The sequence below is a fragment of the Oncorhynchus mykiss genome, chromosome 8 (assembly GCF_013265735.2).
Source record: "Oncorhynchus mykiss isolate Arlee chromosome 8, USDA_OmykA_1.1, whole genome shotgun sequence".
NCBI lineage: Eukaryota > Metazoa > Chordata > Actinopteri > Salmoniformes > Salmonidae > Oncorhynchus > Oncorhynchus mykiss.
In genome coordinates, this window is record NC_048572.1 from 57,975,986 (window position 1) to 57,992,382 (window position 16,397).

General features: G+C 50.4%; 1 protein-coding gene across 3 annotated transcripts in view; it reads left to right on the forward strand.

The window, feature by feature from the left end:
- Positions 1-16,397, forward strand: part of LOC110530231 (glypican-5) — a 203,884-nt gene that overhangs the window by 43,691 nt on the left and 143,796 nt on the right. For all 3 annotated transcript variants that reach the window (XM_036985801.1, XM_036985798.1, XM_036985799.1), the window contains exon 3: positions 14,759-15,462. In XM_036985801.1, coding sequence (XP_036841696.1) covers positions 14,759-15,462 — 704 coding nt within the window. The remainder of the gene's footprint in view (positions 1-14,758; positions 15,463-16,397) is intronic.

Genomic DNA, 16,397 nt, shown 5'->3' on the forward strand with positions numbered 1-16,397 from the left:
CACACGCACAGCACCACAGACATGCACCGAAGGATCAGTACGATAATGGCTGTTATTTAGTTTCATATTTTAAAGTGTGCTTTCATCAATGACATTAACGAAAATTATGAAACTAATTTCCATGACTTTTCATGACCTTCCAAACCCTCATTTGACAACTTAGAACAGCTCATCATGCCATTCAGGCTGGCACATTTTCAATCTGTGCAATCTCGTACATTCTACTGTCACCCACCGATTCACAGATGAACGTGAACAAAGCAGAATTGGAAAAGGAATGCCCACTCTCTATTGCTATTCAATTAAGCATTCTGCTTTGATCAACCTTTTTTTGCCTCTGTGTGTGAATCTGGGCCAGCGATAGCTTACTTTATTTTTTATACAGGAGCTGGTACGCAATTTCCCAAAAATGTGAAGTGCCAGTACGGCATTCCAGACAGCTCCGGCCCAAGTCGAGCACCGTCTATCGCACCGTCCCTCAGGAACAGGCCTTAGGTGAGGCAGGTGAACCTGTAGCCATATTACTTCCACAGTGTTTGACATGAGATCCTCTCTAAGCTTTACAGGAATACCACCCTGAATATATACAGCAACACCACCCCCGTTGCCCTTCCTGTCTCTTCTACCGTTGTGTCATCAAATGAATTATCTAAGTGAGTTTCAGAGATAACCAGTATATGAATGTTGTCGGATGTTAGCAAATTAGCGATTTGATGAACCCTGTTTCTCAGGCTACATATGTTAATGAGGGCTAGTTTTAGCCCTTTTCTGGGTTGCTGGTACATTTTTAGTGCTTTCCTGGGATGCTTATCAAAGGTAGACATGTCAGTGAGATTTACATGTGAGCTAATAGTACAAGGAGAGCTGCCCACAGTGGGCTTCCTGCTAGGGCTCAGTGCTAACAGTGTTATTCAGGTCTATAGGTACAAGATTACTGATAACAACAATGCTTTAAAATCAAAACTCTGCGTGTTTAAGTGCAACAGCCCAAGCCCCTTAACAGATTTGAAAGAGAAGTCATGTGAAGGTGAGACTCTTGTTAAGGTTGGCTAATGAGCTGATCTTCGTCTGTGTATGATGGTTTTGGGAATTCTGGTGTTTGTGTGTCTCCTGAGATCATGTGAGACACAGATAAACCTATCTAGGCCTTTCCCCTGTGAATGTCTTTCTTGCTGGGCTCCCACACAGGGGGTTCAGTGTTCAGTTCAACTCCAGTGTCTTGTCTGTCATTCTCTCAGGAAGTTTCTGTCAGTGTGTCTGTCTGTCTCTGTTTCGCTCTCTGTCTCTTTCTGAGGAGCCTGTGTGTCTGTATCCTCAACAGCGGTTGTAACTCTGTTGTGGCTCTCTCTTTCTCTCTCTTCTTCTCCCACTCCCTCTCTCTCCCATCGTCTTTCCTGGGCTCCAATCTGCGGAGATGGAGACAGGCAGACAGGCAGAGACAAAATCTCTCCCCATCCAAAGCTCTCCTCAGTCTCTGTTTACACACCTTTCTCCATCCACTATTAAGCCCCGGGGAAATTCCATTAGTATTATTGTGTGTGTGTGTTTTTGTATGTGTGTGCGCGCAAGTGTGCGCAAGTGTGTGTGTTTCTGTATCTCCTGCTGGGCCAATTATGATCTGCCTGGGTGGCATAGGAACAAACACATATTTTATGAGTTGGAGATGATAACAAATGATAATAAAATTATGGTGTGTGTGTGTGTGTGTGTATGTGTGTGTGTGTGTGTGTGTGTGTGTGTGTGTGTATGTGTGTGTGTGTGTGTATGTGTGTGTATGTGTGTGTGTGTGTGTGTGTGTATGTGTGTGTGTGTGTGTGTGTGTGTGTGTGTGTGTGTGTGTGTGTGTATGAGGTTGTGAATCATCATAGGCTCTGTGTTTTGTCTTGTCTGCTGTTTTGTATTTCTGAGCCATCCATCTTTTTAATTTTTTTTTAAACATAAACAGTGTTATCTTGATGGCAATCTCTCTGTCTCTTACCTTTCCTTCCCTCTGATGTCGCTCTCACGCTCTCTCTCCCTCTCTTTCTCTCTTTCTCCCTTCAGTTCTCCCTCTGTGTGTGGATGTTTTGAAGGGTCATAGTTATGGCGCCAGAGGACATTATGAGGTCGATATGATGACATTATTACTCGTCTACGCCATGTCATGTTCAAATTAGGATGGATTTCCGGCTCCAACCCTTCAAGTCCCATTCAATCAAAATGGAGCGTGTGTGTGTGTGTGTGTGTGTGGGTGTGTGTGACAAATTGACACAACAGGGAAGGATGCCTTCCCCAAAGAGAGAGGGAAGACTCCCCCTAGAGAACAGAGGGATGAGGGAAAGAACAAAGAGAGTGAGAGAGGAGGATAGAGGGAAAGCTGAAAGCTTCTCCCCATCATACAATTTCACTAAAGCCCTTCACAATTACCTCTCCTTTTCATTCCCCTCTCACCTCACTGAGAACGTGTGAAAACTCAGCAATATGGGAGATAGAGGGAGAGTGCCTGCCTATAGGGAGTGAGTTAGGGAGTGAGAGTGAAGGGGAGGAGGGAGGGAAGGAAGGTGAGGTGTGTGTGTGCGCCCATCTCATGTTATTATTTCTCAGAGTGTTTGCACAACCGACTAAGTCTGACTAACAACTAAAGGCGTCTGCGTGCTTCCCAGCCAAAACAGTTCAGAAGAGTTGATGCATATATTAGGACTACATTTTGTGACATTTCTGTTAGTTTTAGACTTCGGTGGGTTTTTGTCGGCTGTTCGGGCACCCACATTTTTTCCGAGAGGCAAACTGAAGTTCAGAGCCGAAGTCTACGCCCCTTCGTCAGCGTTTGGTCAACAGTAGGGATTTCTTGTCATTGAACAAGAGAGGACTCATTTTCATGCACATTTTTTCATTGAGAAATACTGCACCAAACATCTTAGTTCGATGTAAAATTGCACGAGTAAGATCTCCTTGTCAAAAACGTAAAAATTAGTGACCGATTTCTTGAGTTATTTTGGATTAATTCTGACTATTTTCAGGAAGCACATTCTGTCTACGGCGTCTCATAACGTCAGCCGAACTGAAGCATGATGATGCCTTTACTCACTAAGTCCTCTTGACTTCAGTGTCTGGATTGGCTCTTTGATGTTGTCGGCACAATGCGTCGATAATGAAGGGGGCTGTGCTTTTACTTGTTGGCTCGCCTTTCTCACTCAAACACCCCCATACACAGCTACACACAGCCCCCGAGCCCCACCCCCTTCAACTTCTTATCCAAACATTTGAGAGAACCAATCAAATCCGTTGCACAATTTCTGAGCGAATAATGCATCAACAAACGGCCTCTTTTCCGGACCAGTGTGGCCACGGTTCTCCCTGCCCTGTGAGCCACATGGGTCGTGTCAGCCAGGCTGGGGGCATTGCATTGTAAGTTACTGCTACTGAGTTCAGTGCTGTGTGGCACTGCAGTTGCCACTGGTAACCCCCCAGACACACACACACACACACACACACACACACACGCGCGCGCACACACACACACACACACACGCACACACACGCACACACACGCACACACACGCACACACACGCACACACGCACACACACAAACCCTATGCCCCCAACACACTCACTCTATACCCCCCTGCTTAGTCAGATCCTTGCCTCCCTATAACGAGACCAAGCTGTATCAGGCCTGGCTGGGCGAGGCAGGCATCATGCCAGCTGCTCTCCCTGGCGCGACGGGAAACCTCACGTCTCAAAGACACTGCCGCAGCCAAGATTGGCACGCTGCAAAGCAAAACTGTAAGACAAATTATTTTCCCTCCTCTCGCTCGCTCCCCGATCCCCCTCTTTTAATGTTTCTCATCATTGTTATTCTGTTGTGCCTCCAGTCGTGCTCAGCAACCGCCCAGCAGGCCAATTGTTCTGCTCTCTCCAGCCAGGCACGACTTAGGGAAGGGCCTAGAAAAACACTCTGTCCCGTTCACACATAGAACAGAGTTGAGTAGAATAGGGTAGGATAGAATAAAATCTCAGGATTCTATTGTCCACTGTTATCCCCACCACATCTCTCCACCTCCTCCCATCCCCACCACACCTCTCCACCTCCTCCCATCCCCACCACACCTCTCCACCTCCTCCCATCCCCACCACATCTCTCCACCTCCACCCATCCCCACCACACCTCTCCAGCTCCTCCCATCCCCACCACACCTCTCCACCTCCTCCCATCCCCACCACACCTCTCCACCTCCTCCCATCCCCACCACATCTCTCCACCTCCACCCATCCCCGCCACACCTCTCCACCTCCTCCCATCCCCACCACATCTCTCCACCTCCTCCCATCCCCGCCACACCTCTCCACCTCCTCCCATCCCCACCACATCTCTCCACCTCCTCCCATCCCCACCACACCTCTCCACCTCCTCCCATCCCCACCACATCTCTCCACCTCCTCCCCTCCCCGCCACACCTCTCCACCTCCTCCCATCCCCGCCACACCGCTCCAGCTCCTCCCATCCCCACCACACCTCTCCACCTCCTCCCATCCTGCCACACCTCTTCTCCACCTCCCATCCCCACCACACCTCTCCACCTCCACCCATCCCCGCCACACCTCTCCACCTCCTCCCATCCCCACCACACCTCTCCACCTCCTCCCATCCCCACCACACCTCTCCACCTCCTCCCATCCCCACCACATCTCTCCACCTCCACCCATCCCCGCCACACCTCTCCACCTCCTCCCATCCCCACCACATCTCTCCACCTCCTCCCATCCCCGCCACACCTCTCCACCTCCTCCCATCCCCACCACATCTCTCCACCTCCTCCCATCCCCACCACACCTCTCCACCTCCTCCCATCCCCACCACATCTCTCCACCTCCTCCCCTCCCCGCCACACCTCTCCACCTCCTCCCATCCCCGCCACACCGCTCCAGCTCCTCCCATCCCCACCACACCTCTCCACCTCCTCCCATCCTGCCACACCTCTTCTCCACCTCCCATCCCCACCACACCTCTCCAGCTCCTCCCATCCCCGCCACACCTCTCCACCTCCTCCCATCCCCGCCACACCTCTCCACCTCCTCCCATCCCCACCACATCTCTCCACCTCCTCCCATCCCCACCACACCTCTCCACCTCCTCCCATCCCCACCACATCTCTCCACCTCCTCCCCTCCCCGCCACACCTCTCCACCTCCTCCCATCCCCGCCACACCGCTCCAGCTCCTCCCATCCCCACCACACCTCTCCACCTCCTCCCATCCTGCCACACCTCTTCTCCACCTCCCATCCCCGCCACACCTCTCCACCTCCTCCCATCCCCACCACACCTCTCCACCTCATCCCATCCCCACCACACCTCTCCACCTCCTCCCGTCCCCACCACACCTCTCCAGCTCCTCCCATCCCCACCACATCTCTCCAGCTCCTCCCATCCCCACCACACCTCTCCACCTCCTCCCATCCCCACCACACCTCTCCACCTCCTCCCATCCCCACCACACCTCTCCAGCTCCTCCCATCCCCACCACACCTCTCCACCTCCTCCCATCCCCACCACACCTCTCCACCTCCTCCCATCCCGCCACACCTCTCCACCTCCTCCCATCCCCACCACACCTCTCCACCTCCTCCCATCCCCACCACACCTCTCCACCTCCTCCCATCCCCACCACACCTCTCCACCTCCTCCCATCCCCACCACACCTCTCCAGCTCCTCCCATCCCCACCACACCTCTCCACCTCCTCCCATCCCCACCACACCTCTCCACCTCCTCCCGTCCCCACCACACCTCTCCACCTCCTCCCATCCCGCCACACCTCTCCATCTCTCCATGTTTCCCTTCCTCTCGATATTATATAATATTATACTCTATTCTACACTTCTATCCAAAGCCACTTAGTCATGTGTGAGATATATATGTATGTGTGGGTGGCCTCTCCCCTCCATATCCACCCAGGAGTATTAGGGGAAGCACAACAGTGTACATCAGACTGAAAACATACACATCTTTTCAATTTCACAATTCTTATGATCTAGGAAATAGATAACGATCAGGAGGAATTTCCTGATTAATCAGGAGAAGGTCACATCCCTGTCTAATCCTCACCCTCCTCTCATCCCCCACTTCTCCCTCTCCTCTCATCCCTTCCTATTATCGATGCACAATTGTCTTGTCCGTCCCATTGATGAGAGTCATCCTGTAGTTAATTAGTCCGGCTTGGCCTCTTCCTGAAGCCTGGTCCCAGATCAGTTCTTGCCAACTCCTATGGTCATTGTCACGCCAATGGCAAGTAAGAGCACAAACATATCTGAGACCAGTTCTCTTCCTGTGTCCAGCAGGACAGAACTTTGGTGCCGTCATTCACTCCCAGTTATTCCCACCAGTCCCTGTGCATTTCCTGTCCTTTCTGTCAGGAGCCAGGGAGAGGAGAGACTGGTGTGAACACTATGAGAAGAGAAAAGGGTCAGAGTCGGGGGTTATATAAAGAATGGCCAGGATGTCTGAGCAGGGAGAGGTGTTGTCTGGAAGTGTCTGTATGTGTACTGGAATCTGGGGTCACACTCAATCCCCATCCCAGAGATAGATAATCAATCAGTGTCAGGCATGATCCGGCCCAGAGTCATTAACATCACATTAAATTGACCGAATTCCCTCAGTTGGGACTGTGAACCTCCATCTATGTGGACATGGAACACTGAGAGAGAGGAGAGAGAGAAAGGGAGAGAGATGGAGCGAAAGAGGGAGAGATGGAGCGAAAGAGGGAGAGATGGAGAGCAGAATGTATGGAGAGCGAGACAGGTAGGAAATAGAGAGAAGTAGGGAGAGCTTGAGAGCCGGCCATACAAAAAAAGAGAGAGGAAGGAGAGCGAACGAGAGATTGAGAGGCAGCTTATAGCAGAGAGGGAGAGAGGTGGCTGGCCAACAGCGGACGTCAGTAAAGAATGACTGAATTAGAAAAGAAAAGAAAGAAGGAGAGATGTCTGGCCAGTAGTGGACGTCAGTGGAGAGAGCTGTTCAGAGGCAGTTTTCTAGAAGGTGGAAGGGAGTGCCTCTGTCTCCAGAGTGTTGTTCGAGTGACTTTCACACGGTCCACTCGCAGGGTGTGTGTGTATGTATGCATTAATGCCTTTGCATGCGTGTGTATGTGTGTGTGCCTTCACGTATATTTGTGTGTGTGTGGCCAGTATAACTATGGGTAGTGAGTCACATCATTACCTCAACTCTGTCTCAGTTGGTAGGCCCGGGAGTTGGCCCACTCTCTCTACCCCTCACCCCTCTCTCTTCCTCTCTCTCCACTGCTCTCACCCCTCTCCCTTGCTCTCAGCCCTCTGCCCCCTTCTCCCCACTCTAACCCCTCCCTCTCCCACATTTCTCCCCCTCTCTCGCGTCCTGTCTTTCTCCCCTGTCCCCATCGCTCTCTTCCCCCATCCAAACCCACTCACTTCCCCCATTACATTAAGCCTTGTGTCATTCTTCCTACTCCCTCTCCCCTCTGTGACTCCGACCGTGCCGTTAAAGAGTCCCCCCGGCCTGCTTTATGCATCTGGTCATTCCCTCGTTCCGCTCTGGAGAGAGAGAGAAAGTGAGAGAGATGGAAAACCCCAGTTATTCGTCTCCCATGTTGGTGTGTGTGGCGGGATGTTTGGTGGTTTTAGTGGCGTCCAGGGTGGATTATGATGTCTCTGTCTCTCTCTGTCTCTGTCTCTGTCTGTCTCTCTGTCTCTGTCTCTGTCTCTGTCTCTCTCTGCTCTATCTGTCTCTATCTGTCTCTGTCTTCCTCTGCTCTATCTCTGTCTCTCTATCTCCCTCTCTATCTGTCTGTCTCTCTCTCTCTATCTCTGTCTCTCTCTCTCTCTTTCGCTCTCTCTGTCTCTCTCTGTCTCTCTCTGTCTCTGTCTCTCTCTCTCTCTCTCTGTCTGTCTGTCTCTGTCTGTCTGTCTCTCTCTCTCTGTCTCTCTCTGTCTCTATCTCTCTCTCTCTCTCGCTCTCACTGTCTCTCTCTGTCTCTGTCTGTCTCTCTCTCTCTGTCTCTCTCTGTCTCTCTCTGTCTCTCTCTCTCTATGTCTCTCTCTGTCTCTCTCTGCCTCTCTCTATCTGTCTCATAAGCAGGTGGACTGATCTGGTCAACTACACCCTGTAGTGACTTCAGTGAACCTAAGATGACTGAAGGGATACATCAGCTACTAGTTTGTCTGTCAGTGTGTTTCGTCTACAACACCTAGCTTAATCAACATCGTTGTGATGACAAAAAGGGAAACACTGTTGGAATTTTGGTTGTAATATATTTTTACAAAATGAAAAGGGTTACACACCTGTATGAACGAGTGGAGACTCCTCCGTTAGGCTTCGTCACTTTCCTTTCATCTTAACCAAGTGACAGGCTTTCGCTACTTCAAACTCCTCCGCTTGACTGTTCTGTGTTACTGATCTACCTGGGCCATGCCACACGGTGTTCATCGTTTCCTTCTACTCTTCTCTCCTTTCTCTCTCACGCAAACACACACACACACGCACACACGCACACACGCACGCACGCACGCACGCACGCACGCACGCACGCACGCACGCACGCACACACACACACACACACACACACACACACACACACACACACACACACACACACACACACACACACACACACACACACACACACACACACACACACACACACACACACTCTCTTTCTGGAGACCAGGCAGTGCTCTGATGCCAGCCTGTCCCTGTACTGTGCTCGCCCTCCCTGGGTTAGTAGTGTCCACTCCCTGCTAGCGTTGTACCGAGCCAGCCAGTCTGCTAGCTAGCCTCTTGTCACATCTTACAGTTAGGATATGACACAACCAGGCTGTTTGTCATAAAGGGTTATGAGCTACAGTGACAACGTTTTGACGTGGTTATAACAGCCTTCATAAAGTTACAGCGCAGTATTGTGTTACCTGACTTTCTACAAGGCCTTCTTAATGTCTACATTTCCAGAGTAGAGCTTGTCCAAGTTGTGCAAAGTTTTTTCTTCGCAGTCTGCCTCCTGTTCAGATCCTACCCTGTCAGCAGAGTGACACCACACTACCAGAGATGTACTAGGATCCATCATATGCCAGTACAGGGAAGAGTAATTGAGGACACTTTGACCTTGTGCCATGCCACTAATCATGCCATGAGGCTAAAGCCATGACCCTGACGGTGGGTGCCTGTCGTCTTACGTCATACGTTACAGACGACCCTCACAGTGGTCTCTCCCTCCCCCAACCTCTACCTACCCCTCGCCTCCCACATCCCTCGTCCCTCTGCTCATCCCTCTCCCCCACTAAGCCCTTTGTTCATGTCACCACCCTCCTCTCAGCACCGCATGTGTAAGTGGGCGGACAGTCGTTGTTGCTGTTGATAATCATCATATTGTTGTTCTGTTATCTCCCTTTCCGTCACATATTAACGTGTTTATTCATTGACCTATTTCTAGCCATGGCTTTTGCTGAGTAGGTGGCGGGGTGGCAGGACAGGCTGCGTGCCCGATTCCCGATTTAGTGCACTACCATTGACCAGGGCCCTTAGGGTCATGTACAGTATAAGGAATAGGGTGCCATTTGGGATGCACATCTAGATAGAATGAGTGCTGGGAAAAGACTAGTGTCTCCTAGTGTCTCCTTCCTCATTATCACAGTACTGCCCCCACCGACTCCCACACACAGTCATGCAGGCTTACCTGTACACCAGTGGAGGCTGTTGGGAGGACGGGCTCATTGTAATGGCTGGAATGGAATGAATAGAACGGTATAAACAGATCAAACATATGGAAACCGCTTTTTACATTGATTCCATTCCAGCCGTTACAATGAGCCCGTCCCCCTATAGCTCCTCCCACCATGCTGGCACGTGCACACATGGACACGCGCAAGATCATGTAGGCACACACACACACACACACACACACACACACACACACGAGCACACACGAGCACACACACGCACACACACACACACACACGAGCACACACACACACACACACACACACACACACACACACACGAGCACACAGACGCGCACACACACACACACACGCACACACACACACACATACACACACACACACATACACACACGCACACACGCACACACACACACACACACACACGAGCACACAGACGCGCGTACACACACACACACACACACACACACACACGAGCACACACACACACACACGAGCACAAGCACACACACACACACACACGAGCACACACACACACACACACACACACACACACACACAGAGAGATCTGTGGTGCCACGTGTCTGGGCTGAGGGTCGGGCTGGCACCCCTACCATCAAGGTTTGGCACTGGATCTTCCCCCTCGCTCCCCTCTCTGTTCCCCCAGACAGGTCTGCTCCCGTTGGGGAAGTGGCTAGGAGCTCCGCGCCACACTGGGGGAGGGATGCCATAGTTGTGGTCAAAACCCATACAACTCACTGCCACTGACTGTGGTTATTTTGACCCATTTGTTATTGTGGCTGCACTGCAGAGTACGAGCCACAACACTTTAGGCGTTATTACCTCAGAAAAAGCCCTTGGTCGCCGGGCAGAATAAAAAGTAGGAAATAGCTCTAGCAGTGAATAAAGTGGAGTTGTTTATAAGAGGCTTGGCGAGGCCAGCGCTGGTATAAGACGCTGTATAATGTCTCATTGCAACGCCATAAATATGAACTCTGTTTGGGCTACGGTGGTTGTGGTGTTTGTGGCATTCTCCTTCAAATGCACTCAATGTGGAACCACCCCTTTAACTCACTGCCCGACCAACCCTTTAAACGGGTAAACCACCCCTTTAACTCACTGCCCGACCAACCCTTTAAACGGGTAAACCACCCCTTTAACTCACTGCCCAGCCAACCCTTTAAAGGGGTAATCCACCCCTTTAACTCACTGCCCGACCAACCCTTTAAACGGGTAAACCACCCCTTTAACTCACTGCCCGACCAACCCTCTAAAGGGGTAAACCACCCCTTTAACTCACTGCCCGACCAACCCTCTAAAGGGGTAAACCACCCCTTTAGCTCACTGCCCAGCCAACCCTTTAAAGGGGGCTAAACTGCCTCTTTAACATTGTTTAATATCGTGTTCATGACACGTTGTAGCTCTAGCCCTATTGCTGTAAACCGTGGAGTGCCACAACAATGCAGGCCCTAGAGTTCTGTGGTGTAGGAAGCAAAACAAGTTTGCTAGGGTCATGCTATGTGTCCACGACTCAAAGACTGCTTGACAAATCGCTAATCATGGCCTCACATAAAAACTGATGATTACGACTTAAAGGTATTTCACCATATCCCAGAGTTCTTTGTGGTAAGAGACGGTGAAGTCATAATGATCGCCACCCAGGGAGGGATGTTTGTGTCCTAGAACAGCGGACACAGCTGTCAGACAGTGGTCGAACACAAGTCGACCGTGATGGGACCGTGGTGACCACTTGGTGTAGTTCCCACCAAGTATTAGGTTTATGGTATTGGGTTTATCGTTTTCAAACTATATTCCCCTGATCCAGAAGATGGAGGAGAGGATCAACAATGTGATTTAACACAAAGACTACAGCCAAATCCGTTAGAAGAGAGAGACAGCGACAGAGACGAACTAAAGAAGAGCGTCTGGGCTTTGTCAGAGCAGTGCCTGAGAGGTGGACAATTGACCCAAAGCGGTGTTTTGAGAGGGAAGTGTTTGAGCTAATAGCCGCGGAGAAACAGAGACCGGTTCAGGACCCGGGGTCCTATTCAAGCCAGATGTATCCTAGCCCGGTGTGGTTCAATAGGCGGAGTCCACTTCGTACAGTAGTTGTTTTTCTCCATGTTCAGAAGTTGTTCTGGTCTCCCTAGTCTTGTTTCATTCCCCCGGAGGTGGATATAATGAAAACATGCACCTCTAATTCAGTAGAACACAGGATGTCCTCACAAAGTGTCGACCTAAATATCGAAAGGGAGTAGCCTAGATTGGCTCCCGAGAGAGTGGTCGTGAATTGTACTTTTTATATAGATCAGCTAGTGATAGATTGTTCAGTTCTTACCAGGTCATCTTGCTACAACCTTACCTTGGTGGGCATGTTGCGAGCAGGCTGCAGGTTTTTGTTTCAAACCAGCACTAACACTCCCGATTGAACTAGCAATCATCAAGACCTTGATTAGCTGAAGGGTATCACTACCAGAACAAAAGCTTGCACATCATTGCTTGGTGACCTAACATGTTCCTATTTTCCTGGGTCGGCCTGCCTCCCTGTCTATCTAGCCCTGCTTTGAGCTGTTTGACTGAGGGTCTGTGTCGTGGCTGGTCCCTGCCTCCTGAAGACTACAGCTCTGTAGCGCCGTAACCCAACCCTGCTGGCACGTAGTGGGGCTGAGTGCCCTGTGGTTTTCATCCCGCTGGCCAGGCCAAGCAGCCTGTAACATACTGGCACTGCCGCTGCTGCTCAACTCAACAGGGCTGGGGAGTGGAGGCTTTGAGCTGGTTACAGAGAGTTTCTCTCTCTGCTTTTTCTCTCGATCCCTTCCTCCGTTTCATCAATCTTTTTCCTTGTCGTTCTCTCTCCGTCCCTCTGTTGAATTATTCTCTCTTTTTCCCTCTCTCTCTAGCTGTCTTGTGATTTAGACCTCTCTCTCATTCTCTCGCTCTGCTTCTCTTTCTTCCTCTACCCTTTTCATCCCCTCTCTGCCCCCCCCCCCCCCCCCCCCCACTCTCACATTCTTTCTCTCCCCCCCTCTCTATCCCAACGATGTATTGTTTGACTATTATCCCCGGCCCCCTCACCTTTGACTTTGAACTTTATTAGTCTTCCTGATCGGGCACAGTGACAGACGCAGCCCTGCCTGTCTGTCAGTCACATTCACACGACCTCAACTGTCTATCTGGTCACCTCACTGTGGCTGTTAAACCAGAGACAGAATATGACTCATTGGACGCTCGATGTTCGTCACACACACACCCACGTGCACGGATATACACACAAAAGCATGTGCATGTACACACACACACACACACACACACACACCCACGTGCACGGATATACACACAAAAGCATGTGCATGTACACACACACACACACACACACACACACACACACGCACACACACAGCCATGCAGACAGTCACATATGCATGCGCACACACACACACACCAAACGCCAACACCTGATTGTGTGTGTTCGTGCTTGTATGTATATGTGAGTGTTTGCTTGTGCACAGAGCTGCTGTGGTGATTATGCATTGCGGTGGAACATTAGAAATTTAGCCTTGTGGTTTTCTAGGGCCGTAGAGTGGAGAGTCCCTGGTGGGATGTCCCTGTCCCTATCAGCACAGCACACTGGTATTAGGTTATGCAGCTGTTGACTGGGAGAGATGACTGTTGTTCGGTTTCACTCCCTGTGTGTGTGTGTGTGTGTGTGTGTGTGTGTGTGTGTGTGTGTGTGTGTGTGTGTGTGTGTGTGTGTGTGTGTGTGTGTGTGTGTGGGTGTGGGTGGGTGGGTGGGTGGGTGGGTACTGGCTTGGCAGGAAAGTGTCTGATTGCGCACACACAAACATGCAAGCACATACAAACATTAACAAGATATTGAGTACTGTACTGTAGACGTGTACTGTAGACTGGACTGTTTGTGTGTTTCTGCTACAACAAATCTACTTCAAAGTGTGTTTAGTATCTTTATGTCATATTTTGCGAGTGTGTGTGTCTGTGTGTTTACATGTGTTGGGTTGGCACTGCGTCTCCCGTCTCAGTTTCTCTACAGTTGCTCTTTCATCTGCTGGCATGCAATAGAGATGACATCAGAACACAGAGAGAGAGACACAGAGAGACACAGAGAGAGAGAGAGCGAGAGAGAGAGAGGGGGAGAGAGAGAGAGAGCGAGAGAGAGAGAGCGAGAGAGAGCGAGAGCGCGAGAGAGAGAGAGAGAGAGAGAGAGAGAGAGAGAGAGAGAGAGAGACATACAGACAGACAGACAGACAGACAGACAGACAGAGACTATAAGATAAACTTACAGTGCGTTTGAATATATAGTACCTTCGGAATGTATTCAGACCCCTTGACTTTTTCCCCATTTTGTTACGTTTGTTAAATATGGGTTAAATATATAAAAAATCCTCAGCAATTTACACACAATTCCCCATAATGACAAAGTGAAAACAGGCTTTTCAAAATGTTTGCTAATTTATAGAAAATATAAAACAGAAATACCTTATTTATACCCTTTGCTATGAGACTCGAAATTGAGCTCAGGTGCATCCTGTTTCCATTGATCATCTTCAAGATGTTTCTACAACTTGTTTGCTTCAGAGACCTGAAAATAGCTGTGCAGTGACGCTCCCCATCCAACCTGACAGAGCTTGAAAAGATCTGCAGAGAGGAATGGGAGAAACTTCCCAAATACAGGTGTGCCAAGCTTGTGGCATCATACCAAGAAGACTTGAGGCTGTAATCGATGCCAAAGGTGCTTCAACAAAGTACTGAGTAAAGGGTCTGAATACTTTAAAAAATATGTATACATTTGCAAAAAAATCGAAAAAACACTTTTTGTTTTGTCATTATGGGGTGTGTAGATTGATGAAGGAAAAAAACAATTAAATCAATTTTAGAATAATGAATGTAACAAAATGTGGAAAAATTCAAGGGGTCTGAATACTTTCTGAATGCGCTATACACTACACTGCCTAAATACTCTGTTTTGTCATTATTTTATGAACGTAATTGTAACCAGGCCCTGATGTCTTCTCCCCCCCTTTCTCCCTCCCCTTCTTCCCCCTCCCCTCCCTCCAGACACCTTCCAGTATCTGCTCTCCTTCTCCCAGGGCCACCTATCCTCCCTGCTAGAGGACACATACTCGCCCCTCTCCCGGGAGGCCCTCCCCCATGTCAACGCCCTGTTCTCCTCCCTCTCCCTCTACATCCGCGGACACAACCTCTCCCTCGAAGCTGCCGTGGCCCGTTTCCACGACAACCTCTTCCCGCTCGTCTACGGGCGCCTGGTCAACCCGGGCGTGGGCGTCCAGGGTGGTTTGTCCGGTGAGCGGGGCGAGTGTCTCCGCGCCACACGGCAGGACGTCAACCCATTCGGCCCTCACCCCGAAATGCTCGCTCAGGAATTGGGGCGCACTCTGGGCGCCGGGCGAGCCTTATCCCTGGCCCTCGCCGAGGGCACCGAAGTCATGAACGCCACCGAACACGTTTCCTTCACCAAAGAGTGTTTACGGGGCTTGACCAAGATGCAGTACTGTTCGCACTGCCGTGGGCTGACGCTGATCAAGCCGTGCGTGGGCTACTGTCTGAACGTGATGCGCGGGTGCTTGGCGAGCGTGGCCGAGCTGGACGGGCCGTGGCGGCGGTATGTGGCGGCTCTGGAGGAGCTGACCAATGCTGTGGCCGGACAACACAGCCTGGAACTGGCCCTGCTTGGAGTCAGGGGGCACGTGAATGAGGCCATACTACACGCTCAGCTCCATGGGCCCACGCTGACCGCTACGGTGAGTAGAAGCACACACCCCCTGTGGTTTTACGTGAATGAGGCTAGGTGGGATGGAAGCGAAGCCCTTCCGTTTCTCTCGAGGTCACACAAGATAAACTTCAGTATTCAACGTTTGTCCAGGTCCCAAGGATCGCGGGTTCAATCCCGGTGCTAGGCACTCGTTTTCATTTGTTCTGTTTGAACTTTATCCCAAACCTTAACCCTTATCCTTAAACAGTTGGAATTATTGCCTAAACGTAACTGTCGGGTTTAAATGCTTAACAGTCAAGTTTTCTTCCGTTTTAACAACCTTGACCCTTACCTACTTTCACTTAACCCATAGACGTTTATCCCATCCATGGACAAACGTTGCATAATGAAGTGAGTCCGGGAGATCTTGTTGCTATAACACCATTCATATGTCCAGTCTGTCTCTGGCTGCACCCTCAGGAGCAGAACCACCAGACGACCAGACTGGCTTTCTATGGTCTGAATACCACACTGCTCCAACAACCTTTACTGGGAACTTTTACTGTCTGACTACTGGCTTTACTGGGTCTCATATGGAGTTACATTTAGTTATACACTGAACTCTCTGTCTCTCTCTGTCTCTCTCTGTCTCTCTCTCTCTCTCTCTCGCTCCCTTCCTCTTTCTCTTCGCCTCACTGAGTTTCTATGGAGGGTGTTAGCCAACAGCTATAGTCTGTTGTGATGTGGTGTATTGGGAGTCTGGGGTTGCAGTAGGGAGAGACTGTGATTCAGACGGAGCATATGATCCTGTCTGGCTCTGACATGAACTACAGATATCTTGACTGAACTAGCGGAGAGGAAGGAAACTGGCGGAGAGAAAGAGCTGAGGTCCTTGAACTGGACATGCTGGGTTGCCTCTGTCTAAATTGCCCCCAGAGAGAGTGAAGTGGGTGAGTTGCCAGGTTTAGAGGCAGGGTCCGTCCA